Source organism: Opisthorchis viverrini (genome assembly GCF_000715545.1).
Source record: "Opisthorchis viverrini unplaced genomic scaffold opera_v5_14, whole genome shotgun sequence".
NCBI classification, from domain to species: domain Eukaryota; kingdom Metazoa; phylum Platyhelminthes; class Trematoda; order Opisthorchiida; family Opisthorchiidae; genus Opisthorchis; species Opisthorchis viverrini.
This window is the reverse complement of record NW_008751670.1, coordinates 2,396,869-2,413,675: the sequence shown is the minus strand read 5'-3', so window position 1 is coordinate 2,413,675 and position 16,807 is coordinate 2,396,869. Positions and strand designations below refer to the sequence as shown.

The following is a 16,807-nucleotide window of genomic DNA, read 5'->3' as shown; positions in this document are numbered from 1 at the left end:
TGGCAGTAGCAAAAAGTAGCAGGCTCGGTTGTGTAAACAGCTGTGGCAAACCCGAATCGAGTCACACAGGCACAATGGAGACTACAGCCGCTATTACGCTTAGTACTGCCGCGATGAACGACTGTTTGGAATGGGTTCAATAGCTTGCTTATGTGGACATACCAACAAAAAACCACCGTCAGGATAGTTGCAGTCAGATGATTATCAAGGAAAATTGCCTACTTAGTGATGAAATGTCAATAAAGTATTGGCAGTAGCACAAGAACGTACCACGTGACCAACAGGATACTGCCGCTCTGACTGCATTTCATCGGAAAGCAAATCAGGGAAAAGCCCCAACACGTGAGAAGGGTCGACCAATTGCTGGGTGAAAATTTGAAGGGAGCGTGCGAATTCTTGCTGTTGGTACAGGTAGTAAGCCTGTAGGATGGCGATTGGTCGTGTCTCAATCGGATTTTGTCCCATCCACGGTGCTTCCTTGGCCAAGAGTAGGGCTAAATCAAACTCCTGCAGTTGAGCGAAACAACATCAGTACTCAGAAGTTGAAGAATAACCGCTTGCATTGATGTGCTGTTAGTAGTTTGGAGAAACAGCCGACGCACTCATTCTTGGATTCGGTGTCAAAAAAATGTAATTTATGAGGCAAACAGAAAAAACGTTTAAAGACAATGGAAGCGCTTTCGAGTCCGGTAGTACAAACGGCACTGTCGGCTGAGAACCAGTGCTGCTAACCTATATCGATGATAAAAGTTCTGGGTAAGTTCAGCTTATATAATAATTGACTTCCCTCGTTACTCACATTCTCTTTAAGTCTACCCACAGACACATTGGGATGGTCGCATCAAAACGCGCAACAGCTTTCCAATCACATATTCCCATAGGTGAGGACAGAAGAGAACATAACCGAACGTTTTCTATGTTAATATGTATAGGTATCCTCCAAACAGTGTCTCTATATGAACCTTCGACGTCGCAGTATGAATCTGCGGATGTCCGGTAGGCAGATGGGGGTACCTCCAGTTTCTATGTTAATATGTATAGGTATCCTCCGAACAGTGTCTCTATATGAAACTTCGACGTCGCAGTATGAATCTGCGAATGTGCGGTAGGCAGATAGGGTACCTCAAACGCACTACTACGCTCCACAATAACGCACTGATGATGCCACCTCGATTGGTGATGAAACGTTTGCAATCAAATTGCCCAGTTCAGCGAACAAGCCAACGACCACCAGATATGATATGATTCCACTGCTGGAACCAACCAGAATGTTCTATAGGGATTTATGAATCCTTATCACAAATCACATAGTGCATCTGAAGCGTCATGAAGTTTCAGTCGCTCATGTGTGGAAAACCTTGTGATTATACATAGATGAGTGACTGGAGAAACATGACCAGTTGACAGTGAAAAACACTGCATATCAAAACGACTTGTCCTGCCTTCCATGCTACATCTTGTCATTGGCGCACAAAACAGCTGTTCTGATGCCTTTCTTGCACGGCCACCGAATATCTCCGGGCAATCACAATCCTGACCGCCAAACGATCAATTTTGGGGCCAAGGTCGATTATGTTCTGACTGGCTACACAACAGCCAAGGGGGATTGAGCACATTTAGTTTCATGTTAAAATGTTTGAAGATGACAGAATACTTTAGTTCAAGAGTTGTAAATCACACACCATTCAACCAGTCTAACGGCGGATAATACTGATGAAGCATGCGAGTAGCATGTGGTTTTCTCGGAACTCCGCCTCGAGTCTAATGAAAGGTGTGGATTATTATGGAAATTGTGGAACTGCTTTGCAGCGTTCATTTACACTTACGTGACTGTCAGTGAATACCCTCGAAAGTTCAAGAAGACGCGTGAGGATATTTCAGTCTTTAAAAACAAAGTCATATGAGATGTTTACCTTTCGGTCCAATAGTTTAGTTGGTGTTTGCTAATAAACGACACAAACCTTTCGATGAGTACCTGCAAAACAAGTAGAAGGGAATAAGAAGGCTGATATACTAATACCAGATCGCCCAAATTTAGACGGGAGGCAGGAATTCCGGTGTGGGCGGAAACCGAAGTCCTTTCCGGTCGCGAACTAGCACAACAACCGGTATCCCAGTTCAGGTACAGCACCTCTAGTGATAATAGATACATTCTAATGAAGGGACCCATCACACAGGTTGGAATGACCGAAGTATACGGTGTACCGTGATCAAAAGGTAGACGGCTGAATAGACTTTCCATTCGACGGAACACGTTTCTGGGTTATCGTGTCGTGTGAGGACACTCACTGAAACGTAATTCAATACAACGAAATCTTTTCACAGCCCTAGTCAGTTCGTTGTAATAGAGTCTAACTGTACCTCGCTTGTTGCTAGACAAACGGCAGTGAAGCATCGGTGTTGAACACTGATGTCATGCTGTCGATGAGGATGATGTTGCTGAACATATCAGCAGTTGTTTGCAGGAGCCTATGATTCTCGTTTCACACATACGCACGACAAGTCAAAGTAAGTTCTTTACGACTCTCCGTCGGCCTACAGTAGAATGCGACTGTTCAATTGTTTTCCTCTAAAAAAGGAACGCGATCACGAAGAAGTGCCATCGTCCACCTGTTTACAGAGTATGGACATGGAAGGAGAATGTGCCTGGCTTTCAGCTAGTCCCATCTTCACATCTTCAGCTACCTAGATGTTAGAAAAAACTACCAATTAAGGCAAACCGAATGCTGGAAACTGATTGAGTTTCACAGTCGCCACTATTTTTCTCCAAAATCCACCGTCAACCATTTTCATTAAGGAGACACCCAGTTGCACCAACCAAAATCCCATATGCTCGCTCCACAAAAACGAGCGGACTTACAAAATCGACATTTCAGTGTTTTCAATGTTCAGCTGGAGATTAGAACAGGAAGGGAAGTAAACAAGAGAGTGCATGTAGTAAGGACCGTGTGAACTGTAAAGCAAATTTGGATCGCATCCTGTTGATGTATCAGAACAGATGGTTACCCCACAAGACTGGGTTGAACAAATTGCTAGTAATACTTCAGCATGAAAGCCATGCTCAAACCCATAGAAACTACTAACCTTCACTTTGACAAGCCGTTCGACCAATGTGGTTCGATTGGCTGGTAAAATGACCCACACTTCGTTCCCACTCTCTGTGGTCTTAGGTCGAGGAGATTTGCCTGGCACTTCTGGTATAGTTGGGGAGGAGCGTTGAGGTGAAGGATTGGATCTGGTGCTCTCGTTCAGACTTGTATAGGCAGGGGCTGTCGCAACATAAAGCCAGCCACCCTGATGGCAAAACGCTTGAACGCGAGCAATCGGTATCTGTTGAACCAGTTCGCATGGATCCGCAACCCGTACCTCTAAAAATTGTTCCATTGCCTGATTGGATGGACAAAGAAGCGAAATCGATTAAAGGCGGTCAGTAAACTACTTGAATACGGTTTCCAGGCACTGTTAGTGGCTTTATGAGACAAACGAACAACCAACTGAAAATACATGCGGATACGCAGACACAATCACGAGGCCAGTCAATGATGGAATCCAGAAGCCAAATACAACACCGATATGTTCAGATGCTTTCTATCACGCTATGAGCAAGTTCATGAAGAATCCGAAAGTCTATATATTGACCTAGATATGATGCCATTCCTGAGATGAGCAGCTCTCTGAAGCATGTGTAACTACAAAGCGCCACGTGCTATCTCTCTTCATCAGTTGCATTAGATCCAGTTTGCTAGTCTAACGAAAGAATAAGCAAATACTTGGTGCCAGCCTGGCTCTGCTTACGAATTAGGTGGTAGACTGTTCTCCGTCATCCGAGGAAGTACCACCAACCAAACCAACAGGGGCATAAGTAGCTCACCACCAAAATCCGGGTGGAGGGGTTACACGTTTGTGTTCATTGCCACCTGAGATTTATAATGTATGTACTGTTGTATATCGTATCGTATTGTTTGAAAAGTTTTATTGTATTGTATTTGTGTTTCATCCAGCTGTAGCACCCTTTCGGTGCCTAGCTGCCATGCCACACGAATGAGGCACGAGGGCTGGGATACTGTCAAGTCGCCCAAGCTTAGACAGGAGAAGTCGAGAGGTAGAGGTCGGGTACGAACCACGGACCTTCCGGTCAGTAGATTCGCGCTCTAACCACCTGTTGTAGATTGGTAACTCGGGTGCATTCACTGGTGGTTGATCAGGTAGCCTTGATCTGTTCGCCCAGCTTGGCAACGGACTTGCAGACACCTCGCCACAATTCGAGGAGATACCGTCAGTGCGCTGTCGGCTGCAGATGACGCGCCTCTGAATAAGCGATGATGATGCGACCATCGTTGTAGTGCAACCTGGATAACTTCCTGCATCAGCTAGATATGAGTAGTGCGCGCCCCCGGACCACCTTTTACATACACTGTGCGTTTCAACTGTCTAGTTGTACCCAGTAGAAAATTATGGGTCATCAGATGAAAATGCTAATTAATTCAGCACCGCCAACTCTTTTCCACCCTCGGGTTTTACTTGCTAAGGTTTCGAACGATGTTCAGGTTGCCATGCGCGTGGCACTATCCATTGTGATCGAGGCCAAATTGGTCTAGTTCGGTGTGACAAGTCAGTCTGCAAACATTTGCCAGCCCAGATTGTACCAATTTGCATCAGAAACTGTGAACAATAAACCACAATCCAAAATCAATGGCTGACACGAAATCGATCGTGTTAACATACCAAATTTGAGAACGAATATTATTCTGCATCGAGAAATTCCTAGCTATTCTGCGGTGGCTTTGCCAACAACGATCTGCTTCAACCAAAAGCACACTCAATTACTCTGACCAGCCACCTTATGAAACAGGAAAAAAGCAGCGCGGTCTGTGAATCAAGTTGATGGCTGTGTGCGTGCGTGCATGTGTATTTCACTGTGAACCAAGACGTTGCGGCACAATACACATGCTTGACACAACTGAGGTTGCATTTCTGCCCGAGAACAGACTGCCTGGCGAGTTCGATCACAAACCACTCTAAAAGCCAAAGAATGTGTGCGCCGAGTCGCATAGTTGATGAGTCCCGGTTTGAGAGTGTGTAACACAATGACAGCAAGCGCGTTCGGAACTCACGAAGATGAAAAAAGCTATAGTTATCAGGATGGATACCATCGATTGCTCTCTATAGGGCCTCGGTATGGGGCAACGCAAGCAACGTGTTTATACGAAAGGACGGGTTTTTTTCAAGCAAAATGACACGTGTAGTTGGCGCCTGCCGTCGGCTTGGGAATCAGGCCAGATTTCTTCGCCATGAACCAAGTAAGGTACTAAGGCTCGATAATCCGTTTGGGAGGGCAGCAGATAAGCATGACTCAGTCCTGTGTATTGGAAATCGAAAAAGAGATTGACGATACAGCCTCGTGTTTCTCGGGGATTACAGGAAACTTGTCAAGTCGGGCTGAAACCCTAAGTGAAGGCGATAGCTGAAATTGGTACAACGTAGACCGTTTCTGTGGTTTTTACGTATCATGTTAGCATGAATCCGAGATCAACCGACTAAGATAACGACAGTGCCTACGTCATTCTGTCAGCCACCAGTTTTTTTAATCTCCTGCCTCTAAAGTATCTATGCAGTAGACAACGAAATCCCACCTAAAATGATGTATTACAGCACTGCCGGCAAACGTCTGATGCGAATGATCAGTTGCCTGGTTCCGATCTTAAGCTCTGTTCCGACAGCTGTGTTAACCTTGTTGATAAAGTGTGATAAAGAAAACAGTGAGACCTAATCACATTGCTGATCAGCCGCTGGTGGCCAAACGGTTAAGCGTTCAGCCACTGGCCAGGAAGATTGTGGGTTCGAAACTCTCTGAGTTTAGTGGGGTGCGCGCTGCTGACGATTCCAAACAAGGATGAAACAGCTGTGCAGTACCTCTCGACTTTTCAGCATGGACTGGCCTCATCGATAAGATGAAACCTCTATTGAAAAACACTGAAAACTGACAAAGCCAACGCCACAACGAACCCTAGATAAAGTCGAGAAACACCAGTGTCTCCAAGGTTCGCATTATAAATGGCATTCAAAAAAACGAAAAGGTGCAGTGAGTTGTTTAGAGGTATAGTAACTAACCGCAATGATATACGGCGGATATATGTGTAAATGGCGAGGTGCACCAGTCCAACGAATTTTGGTCATGGATCTACGCTCCAGGCTGGAGGAAAGCACGTCAAGTACATCGTCTTTTCCCAATCCAAGTGGTGCGTCAGAAAAGGTCAGTGAAGCCGCATTCGATGAAGACGACGAGTTATGTTCCGCCGCAACTGCGCTAGTGGTGCTGGACAAGGACAGTGCATCGGCTTGACTGTCGGTCGAATGCTGACGATCTCCACTTACAAGCTGATGGACTTGCACATCTGGAGTTGGCGTGTGAAAGCAAGCGGGTAGAAAGGATATCAGGGGTAATTGGTTACGCCCGGGGTTGGAGATGGATCGAATCTGTAGGAAAGGAACACGAGGTGAAACATGCGACGGGAACATGTCGTGGACAGAAAATTCCAATCTAATTATCACAAAAACAGACGAAGGAACTCTGCTGCTGGAGGCAGTGCGGGTTTCACATCGAAAATGCAAGGTATTATATGTGGATAACAGTAGGGAACTACGGATTATCTGCTGTTTACGATTCGGAGTGTTACGAAAGAAGTCACAAATCATACTTTGAGTCGAGCGATGTCACCCCCTCTGAGTATAAGAACCTTAAATAAAAATACGACCAACTACAATCAGTCTGACTAAATGTATTCTCGTTTTTCCTAGTAATGATGGATCGCACTTTTCGAACATCAAGGCAGTTGATTGTAGCAGCGGTGTTTCGACAGCTTCTCGTCAGGTTGGCCACGGTGGCACACACAGAAGCTATGCATATCACAGGAAGGTAAAAACCGTTCAGCTGTAGCGCCCTTTCATGCCTAACTAGCAGCGGTGTTTCGACAGCTTCTCGTCAGGTTGGCCACGGTGGCACACACAGAAGCTATGCATATCACAGGAAGGTAAAAACCGTTCAGCTGTAGCGCCCTTTCGATGCCTAACTGCCATGCCACCCGAAGGTTGCACGAGGGCTGGGATACTTCCAGGTTGTCCAAGCCTAGACAGGGGAAGTCGGGTTCAAACCACAGACCTTCCGGTCAGTAAATTCGCGCTCTAACCACTTGGGCCATCTCGCCCAATGAATGGTCTGTTGGGTATACAATCGCCGCGTGACGACTCACGACGGTGCCGACAGAGCTTTCATCTTGAAAACCCCTCTTTAAAACCCTAAAATAGAAGTCCTGGGTGAACTTTGAAAAATTTAGACAATACGAGGCTAACAGCACTCAGATTTGGTGCACTGGCTCAAAAGAAATTTGGACGGCGTCATCTAGAACTGTAAGGTTTAATCGTAATGGCCAGTACGGCATTGTGGATAAAAGGTCAGACGAACTGAAACAAGTATTATCAAAAATTAAGTATAATGTTATTGGGTTCAAATAACAGCCATCGATGGCATACGTTATCCGTGAGCTTTTTGAGGGCTATACGTGGAGGAGTCACAATCGATACTGACCCCAAAAACGCGACCTTGTTGTTGGCCGAATAAGCGTGTGCGAATGGAGAATGGATATTGGGATGTATTGCAACGAGAAGTGGCGTCCGCGTCAAGAGAACAGTATAAGCTATGCCACTATAGCCACGCATTTGAACATGCGTGAAAGAACGTCTTCACTGCCATGTATTCTGTGTAATCAAGTGCTTAGGAGTGGGTCATATATAAATGTCAGTTACCATCAAAAAAGCAGCCAAAGCTTTTGCACTTCTAAAGTCATCACGAATGTGCCCCACAGCACAGTGCTCACCCATCCCACCTGATAAATGGGATGTTTCACCTCCATTAGAGCTTGGCCTCTCTTTGAGGAACCGTACTCCCAATAATAGCCAACCGGAGAAACTGTTGTGAATGCTCCACGTTCAAAAGCTACTGGTGCTGTATTTGCATACGGTGATAGAATCCAGAGGATCAACACGAACAATCTAACAGTTTCAGTTTGAACAGTTTTCTGTATCAATTCAAAACCAATATAACCAATATGTAACTGTGGCATTTCGATAAGAAGCTGAAGGCTATACATCGGCCAAAGAGTGTAAACCATTTTTGAAATATTCTGAAAGCTTTTTATCGACAGACAGAGTTAAGTTGATAAAGTTATGGGCGGGAAATATGACCAAGCTTCGAGCTTTTACGGTGGAAAAGGCGTCCGTCACTCTAGTTTAAAGGTTCGCTCTCCACAGTTACCCGTGGTAATACCTCATTTGTGAATATTCCGCAAGAGATCCTGATTGGACGTAAAGTTCAGTTGCTCAAGTTCATAGTTGATAAATCATGTCAACGTTTCAGGTTAGTTTATTACTGCAAACGCATTTGGTTGAAAACAGCCAAATTGTTAGAATAGGTATCAGATAGGTATGGGTGAGGCATCGTTTAATTGACTGTTTAGAAAAAGGTCGAGCACGCTACTTACTGGGGCCACAAGACATATCAACATCGTCAATCCAATCGGAGCTTCAGCAAACTCATGGGTCAGTAGGATCAGAAGATGCAAATTCACATATCACGATGCAATAGTGACCCACAAGCCATAAATGGAATGGAATATTTTGCTTTTTCCAGGCGCTTGTCCTCTCTTTAGGAGGATCGGATAATGTATCATCACGGAGGGGGGAGCAGTGTTATGAACTCCCCTCCGTTAGGTGAGGCCTCTCTCATAATGATCGAGGTATCGGTGAAATACCGAATCATCGTGCTTACCCACAGAGCACTGAAACAAGACAAGACCGAAGTAAAGGCACTTTCTACAGCCCGCCCGGAAACTGTGGTGACCAGCTGTCAGACAATATGTGCGGATGTTTTTGGTTACTCATTAGTAGGCAAAGCAAATAGTTATTCTCAGACTGAGACGAACAAAGGATCAAAAGGGGCACTCGCACCTTCCGTATCGAAGGGGCCAGTTTCATAAAGTCCACCAGGCGAATCGATGGTTACGCCTTGTCCAGCAGAGCAGTGTTAGTACGCACATTGCGCCTACACCATAACACTTTATTACCAAATATATGAGGAATTTCGGTCAGACAGTCGTAAATTGTGGGAAGTAAGAAAGGGGGACAAAGAAAGGAACAGCAGTTAGGTGAAAGACAACAAGTGTCAACTGAAGGAAACAATTTTGGTTACTCACATCTCCAGTGGTCAATGAGATTTGCAAATATTCGGCACGAGTCCCCAAGATAATATGAGTTGACCCGTAAAATTGAAGGACGCGCGCAGTATCGGAGACGGTTACCTCCGACAACCAGTCCGGTGTGATTGTGTCGGCTGATCCACCGGGAGAGACAAAATTCTGTCCTAGTGGATCCCAACGCCAGAGCATCAAACGCCGCTTCACGGCCACACAAATTCGCAAATTCACTGAGGTGGCTAAGCACGCGGCGATGTAGTCACTTCCAGAAGATACGGTCCCTTTGACAAAAGCAGGTAGAGGAAAGCACATGCTGAGATGATGCAGTGAGTAGGCCTAATGTGAGAATACACTTTGTGTGTTTCCTTTACGATTTAGCTCTGTTTAACACTTCCTTACGGAGACTAGGGCACACGAAACGAGTATATGCTTTGGTGCGCGACACAACCTTCATTCTTGTGATATATTTTCATAGAAGACAAACCCACTCTAATTACTCTTAAAAAGTACTCATGAGAGTACTGAGTGTTCCAGCTTCCCAATAACGGACGCCTCAACAAGTGGTCTACCCCAAGCATTAACCATCATTACAGAACTCTGGCAGGTTTCGTTGGTGATTTCAAAAACAAACAACAGGAAAGTGCAAAACATCGGTCGCCCGAATCCGATGGCCTTCCAAATAGACAGTCCGTGGGACCTAGTCCAATGTATCTGTTCTAGGGGGCTCTTATTCGGGCAGAAAGAAAAAAAACAAGTTTTTGCATGACAGTCAAATAGTCCTTGAATGAAGTATCAATTTTTAAAAGCCCCATCTATGCTTGGACCAAGTGGTATTCTCTCTTTATTTGGACCTGTCTGAAATAAATCACTTTACAAACGGTAGCCAAAGTGTCACGATACGAGGGTTCAATTATTCCAAAAGGCTTATTCACTGAAGTATGTACTGGACCAACATTTTCAAGCCTTTGGGATCGGTAGACTTTTTACCATCCACCATCTCTTCTTCCTTTGGGCTATTCAATTTGCCTTCTTCAGAAAGCCACCCGGTATAACTATCCAGTATAATTCTCTATGATATGTGAATCGGCACTTTCTTCAATTATCGTTACTCTTGTAGTCCAACATGCCCCAACAATGGGAGCATTGGGACTAATTACATGGTCATTTATACTGATGAGGTGCACAGTCGGAATAGAAGCGAGGTGAGGTTAACTTTTATTGTCTGGAACAGCCCAGTTGTGTTTGTCGTAAAGACGAAGCTACTTGGAAGCCAATTTAGGGGCAGAGTAATCGGTTCACGCCACAGCGCGAAATGCGTGCTGTTTAACGCATATAACCATCATAGCAAATACTTTGGGGTCCCACCTACCCCAGACATCTAATTGTGACCTTGGCAAACCGCCCCGAAGATCACTATTAACATCGTGGTCCACTAAAAGCTTTTTAGTTTAGCACTGTTTTATCCCATTTCACTTTTTACTCATAGGCTACGCATAATAAAACTCACGAACAAGCTAAAATCGATTTGATCGATCGCACTACTGTGTCGTGGGAAGAGGTTTACTTAAAACACACATTCACCTCCACACATGGCTGTCACATTGCTGTGAAATACTGAACCTCGTCTAGTTTCCTGATTGTGAAAAGAATTTCCTTCAAATGTGCTGGCGGTCATGGAAGCCTCACATCTGTGCCAAATAGTGTTTTCAACCAGACTCGAATCAGAACCACAAAATAAAATACCTGTGTGCCAGAGAAGTATGCCAGCACAATAAAGAGAGGTGTACGTATAAGGAACGCAATAAATGACGGGCTATCATGTTTCGCATCAACTCGTTGTTCGGCTTTAGTAACTTTAAGACGTGTTGAAACGTAACCATCCTCAAACAGAGTGAAATGACAGTGAACTATCGACGACTTTTCGTCAATTTCGGAGTTGCAAATCATATCGAATAAAAAATAGGTATGATCGATAATATATAGCCGAGCAATAACAAGAGATAACAGGTGACTCAGAATAGATCTAAAGAATGATCTTTCTGTTCGACAAGCGACTGGTAAATCCTCCTTGTGGCCAGAGGCTACCTGAGAAAGTACAATTCTTTCTTGTGCAGTTCCATGCTACCAATTCTGATCTTCAGACACCAACGATATGCTTTCCATTCGCGCTAAAATGCGCGTACTTGAGCAACGGACAAAATTGTCGCGGTATACGACCAGCACATTACTGATGATGGCAATTCGCAGTTCATGGGTTTGGAAAGGGAAGGCTTTACATAGGACGGTTACAGAAAAGGACTACAAGTTAGTCAAACACAGCTTGTTCATGCAGTGACACTATGGGAAATGCGTCGACACATCTAGCCGAAGCGTTTGGAAATTAACCTTTTACGGCGTTCGTATACAGGGCGTCTGAGTACACTGGCTTGTCATCACCTCTTCATAAGAAACACGAAAAGTTTCATTACGTCCTACTACAGGGGAAAGGATGGGAAAGCATCTGTAGACAAAAAACCAAGCAACTGTGCAGCAGTTATCATCGCTCCAATGAAGGGGGCATGTAAGACATCACTACCACTCTCAGTATTCTCAGTTTACTTTACTCATCGCTGTGAGGTTGTCCATAATTAGTTGCTGCATGTTCGATATTATATCAATGATTACGTGCTTTATATGGCTTCATTTTCGGAGTTCAAATCGAACCACCTTGCAGTCCGTATCCAATATCCGGCACTTGTACATCAGTAAGTCCCTGAAAGAGATTACGGATCATAACACCACGTTCGTCACTTGCATGACATTAATATCTGGAGACAGGTTACGCCGGCTCATCTGGAGCTCAGCGGTCTATCTTCCGACGTTAAAGTGGGCCATGACGGAAAACACAGGTACGAAATACCTGCCTATATCACCTTTGTCGCATGATTCACTGGGGCTGCCACTTAAACTCCGCGTGTGCAATCACGGTTCCAACAAATACAGTTGAAGTGAGCCACAAGGACAATAAGTTTAGAAACGCGTGGTGAAAGTAAGGAAGCGTAGGTACAGTGAGAGCGTAAATGGGAGGTGTCAAGCAGCCGGATTGCTATATCTAAGCTTTGGTCGAAGCCGCACATGAGTTAACCACGAATGGACAGGGAAAACCGGGTTTGTCCATGTGTGACTTCCACAAACCACTGAACGAGCCGCAATCCAACAAACTGGCATCTCACTAGATACTTGTAAACAGTTTGCAAAAGTTAAACCTATTATGGACATCCGTCAACTCCCACGATCAGTTGATGCTATTTGTTGCAATAATGGGCTACCTATCAAGAAGAGATCAGTTGTCGCTCACCTCCTACAGTAATATGGAAAACGAGTTGTTTGAACCTTGAAGCATCGGCCGAACATGCTCTCATTTAGGGTATGGTTGGGATGACAAACCAGGAAGTTCGCACATCGCGACCCAAACGGTGTCAATTCGTTCACCTAACCTTAAGCTCTTGATTACTCCCCGTACAGCAAACATTGAGCTTAAATTGGGGGTCGCAAGTATTCGACAACCAGTCCCTGTTCCGCTGGGAAGTCGAGAGACAACAACAACACAACAAACAAACGAACCAGTGAAGCCAATATTTATTTGGTTGAAAATAAATCAACACTGAGACGAAAGACCTTATCAGAACCCAAGTAGATGGGGGTTCGAAGAAGGGGCCTGTTGAGACAGTCGGTTGTTTTTTTTCAAACGGAGTTGCCATAGTTTCAGGTGAAATGGCAAAAATGCGTGGGCTTGCAACATTTTCGTCCTAGATGATGCAGCAACGCTAAAGATGGAACACTTGGGACACTGTCTACCAACGGATTTGGACACCGTAACTTTTGAATTGAGTGCTCTTTGTGGAGAGATTACATGCATTTATAAGGTTGCCGGGACCAGCATAGTTAAATACGCGGCAAGCGCGTAGTTGTGGTGAAATAAGCAAATGGACTACGTCAGTGATCAAACCACAATAAAGAAAGCAAGACAAATACTCAGCTGTTACCCCACACAACAGGGCACCTGGCGTTTCCCACGGGTGGTCTCTACAAAAAGTTGTAGACATAGTTCATTTATAAACAGCAAAGATCATTCAATTGGTTGGCCAAGTAGTCATCGATTCCGGTTAGTTTTAGTAGCAGCCCAGGGGGGTCGTATCCAACGTATCCATCGCTAAGATTTTAAATTTCATCAATCCACGTATTCGCATTCCCAAAAGAAATGAGAAAGAAGACGCTGCCTCTGGTAGAGGTTCATGCAAAAAGTACCGATTGTTGCTGCTCTCGAATCCCAGACACAATATCTGCCCTAACAAGTAAAGCAATAAGTTGACTAAGATAACGGCACCCTCTGAATACGCAAACTTGAAGAGCAGTGTGAACGTGAAGACAGCGATCTAACAGTGATCATAGAAGTGAAATTATGCCGAAACGAATTATACCAATACGAACTTCTACAAATGGGTACCTGAAGTGCTCAAAATGAGGTACTAGCCTCGGAAAAGTTTCGGCGGAGTAAATTGGGTTGTTCGTGAGCTTATCATTCAACTTAAAGTACACTTTGTCCTCTACCAAAAGAGTGCAACGATACTGAAGAGCATCCATTCAGTTTTACGAAATCCTGTAGTAAAAACTGTTACCGTGTCTCTGTTTGGAAGTTCGAATGCCATCCCTAATTCGGGAGATGCGAGTTGGTCAAAACCCATAAAATAACTTGGGAATATCGCCCAAATCTCCTGTTTATAGTAATATTCAAACGAATACGTTCCATGAAGGGTAACTCATGTTTAAGTTGGGATGACAGCCGATATACTGAAGTATTTTTCTCGACAAACCACTACTTGAAAGGCTGATAGAAACTCCTCGACAGCCCACTACAGGCCGCACCACCCTTTGGGCTCATCAGGTAGGCATAGTAACCGAGATGAGCAAAAGCAGTAGTGGGCTGTCGAAGTTTCCATCAACCTTATAAGCAATGTTATGCTGGGATAAATACAGATGAAATCCAAAGGGAGCAAGTGAAAACAAGTCATAACATAACTCAGTTATTACGACATTCGAGATACCACAAAAAATAAACGAGAGATTCACTTGAGTCTCCCGTGAAAACCAAATAGATTGCAAATGAGTCGAAGTTTCCATCAACCTTATAAGCAATGTTATGCTGGGATAAATACAGATGAAATCCAAAGGGAGCAAGTGAAAACAAGTCATAACATAACTCAGTTATTACGACATTCGAGATACCACAAAAAATAAACGAGAGATTCACTTGAGTCTCCCGTGAAAACCAAATAGATTTGCAAATGAGCGTATTTGTCGCAATCAGTCCAATTTGGGTTCAAGTAGAACATAAGATTGACGGAAACTCGGAGACTGCGCCGACCTGATGAGCCCCAAGAAGGGCGAAACCGGTCATGGGCTGTCGAGTTTTCAGCAACCTGGTGAGTAGCTTCATTCATTGAAAGTCATAACATACCTTTCGTTGGGTTGGATTCCTGCTTCCCTTTAGCTGGTGTCGTAAAGTGTGCGAACAATGAGGCTCCCTTACTCATGGGGACAATCGTGACCAACTGATAATTCTGCAACTGGTAAACATTCATTTGGCCATCAGCTAGCGCCAGCAAAAGATCCAAATCAGGTAGCGCAGTCAGCTGTAATATGGGCTTCCTTCCAAATGTCCGAGTGGTGTAGACTCGGGTGGAAAATGAGGGATGGGGTACGGAAGACACATCAGAACCCTGTGCTGTCGTGGAATCAGAAGTGAGTGATAAGTCATCAAGTCTTAACCGGATACTCTTTCTGGGTCCATCTCGATAGGTGATCGGTGGTATGAAGTACACGGGGTGATTCAATGATTTCGGAGTCACTTCATAGACTAATAACAGGCCTTGCTTTGTACCAACGATAAGAAAGTTGTCGTAACAGGTCAGACATTCCAGAGCATATGGATAGTCACGTAGAAGGCATATGGGGAAGAAGGCCTCATGCATCCTTACACAATCATTTGACCCTGAGAAGAACGTATGTATGAATGAGTGACGGGAACCGTGAATCAATTAATGGATGGTAAACAAAAAATAGAATAGATGAAGAAAGAACCATTTACTAGGATTCACGTCGATTGGACCACCACCATAAAACATCCCCCAAAAAGATTACCCAGATAACCGAACCGGGAAACGTGGGCTTTACGAGCACAGAGTCATGTGGAAAAATGTGTCCGCCTACCAACCACTCCACCAAGTGGGCATGTTCAAACCGCGGTTTATCGGGTTCATTCCATTCATTTCCAACAATGGTTTAATGACAACAGACGACCATGAAGGTCAACGAGGCAACGTTTCAGCATATCCTGGACGGTCTCTTGTCATTTTACGTCTTCATTAAACCACAGGTGGGATACCTCGTGTACGCATGGCACCATGGTCAGATAAGCCAGGACGTTGGAAGTGATCCAGCGGAGGTACATGCGTTGGTTTGAAGAGCCGGGTGATCCTGGAGGCTCATCTTTTCTCAGTAAATGGGCCATGCACAAGAAGATAACAGAGGCTTTTAAGCAACTGAAGAGATTATCTCTGTTTCAAATAAGAACGCGCCTTTATGCATTAAGTACAAGCTACTTCATGAAGGATGAGAGGCACATAAATGTTAAGAGCATGCATCAATATGTGCGCGAACATTTGTACCGTAGAAGTGACCAATCATTGGAATTAGATGCTTAGAGTTGGGGCAGCTACCTTTGGCGTGGAGTTTCTGGTACACCGTCTTTGCTACGGATCGATAGACCAATCAGGGCAGCACTGGCAGATTCAAGTTAGTTTTTCACATTATCAGGAACGAATGAAAAATTCGATCTTTTGTAATATTTCACTAAGACTTTTACTTCTCTCCGTAGTAGATAACTGAGTCGAAGTGTTCTTTCTTCCATTGGCTCACTTGCAGTATGGTCGACATTCACCCGGTGTCCTTTTTCTCTTCCTTGAAATTTCCAATCAGGTACTCACACTATCAAACGTGATTGAATAAGTTCCATCAATCCCCAAAATCGTCCTGCTAGTACAGTTACAACGCTGGCGATGGATTTCCCACGACCTCAACTTCAACTACCGACTCCAGGTAATTTTGTAACACCAGCAAAGGCGGATTGAGCACGCGCAACCGCAGCAACAAAATCGATTTGAGCATAAGGGGCTGATACCCGACTGTTCAGACTCCAGAAAGAAGCAAAAGTCAATCACCAAGTTTTATCTACAGACTTTACTGCTGATTCTATCACCGAATTCACTTTTGACGCCGATGCAGATCGAAATTTTGACTCTTGGCCCAAAGTGTATAAGGATATATTCAGGGTTGATTCTGCCAAGCAAGATAACCTGTGGAAGGTACAGCTGTTACTTTGAAAACTTGGCACACGTGAACACAACCGCTAAACAAATTACATACTTCCTAAACAGCCCAGTGATCTCAGGTTCGACAGCACAATCCAGACCCTCACGTAAATCTTCGAGGATAACACGTCCTTGTCCAAAATTCGATAC

At 44.5% G+C, this 16,807-nt stretch overlaps 1 protein-coding gene across 1 annotated transcript in view; it reads right to left on the bottom strand.

The window, feature by feature from the left end:
- T265_01345 (hypothetical protein) overlaps window positions 1-15,279 on the bottom strand; it is a gene marked incomplete at both ends in the record, with an annotated part of 62,649 nt that extends 47,370 nt beyond the window's left edge. Inside the window, 5 exons of the mRNA XM_009165351.1 lie at window positions 271-507; window positions 3,085-3,387; window positions 6,112-6,477; window positions 9,249-9,529; window positions 14,746-15,279. Of these exons, the coding sequence (XP_009163615.1) occupies window positions 271-507; window positions 3,085-3,387; window positions 6,112-6,477; window positions 9,249-9,529; window positions 14,746-15,259 (1,701 nt within the window). The remainder of the gene's footprint in view (window positions 1-270; window positions 508-3,084; window positions 3,388-6,111; window positions 6,478-9,248; window positions 9,530-14,745) is intronic.
- Between the last annotated feature and the right edge of the window lie 1,528 nt (window positions 15,280-16,807).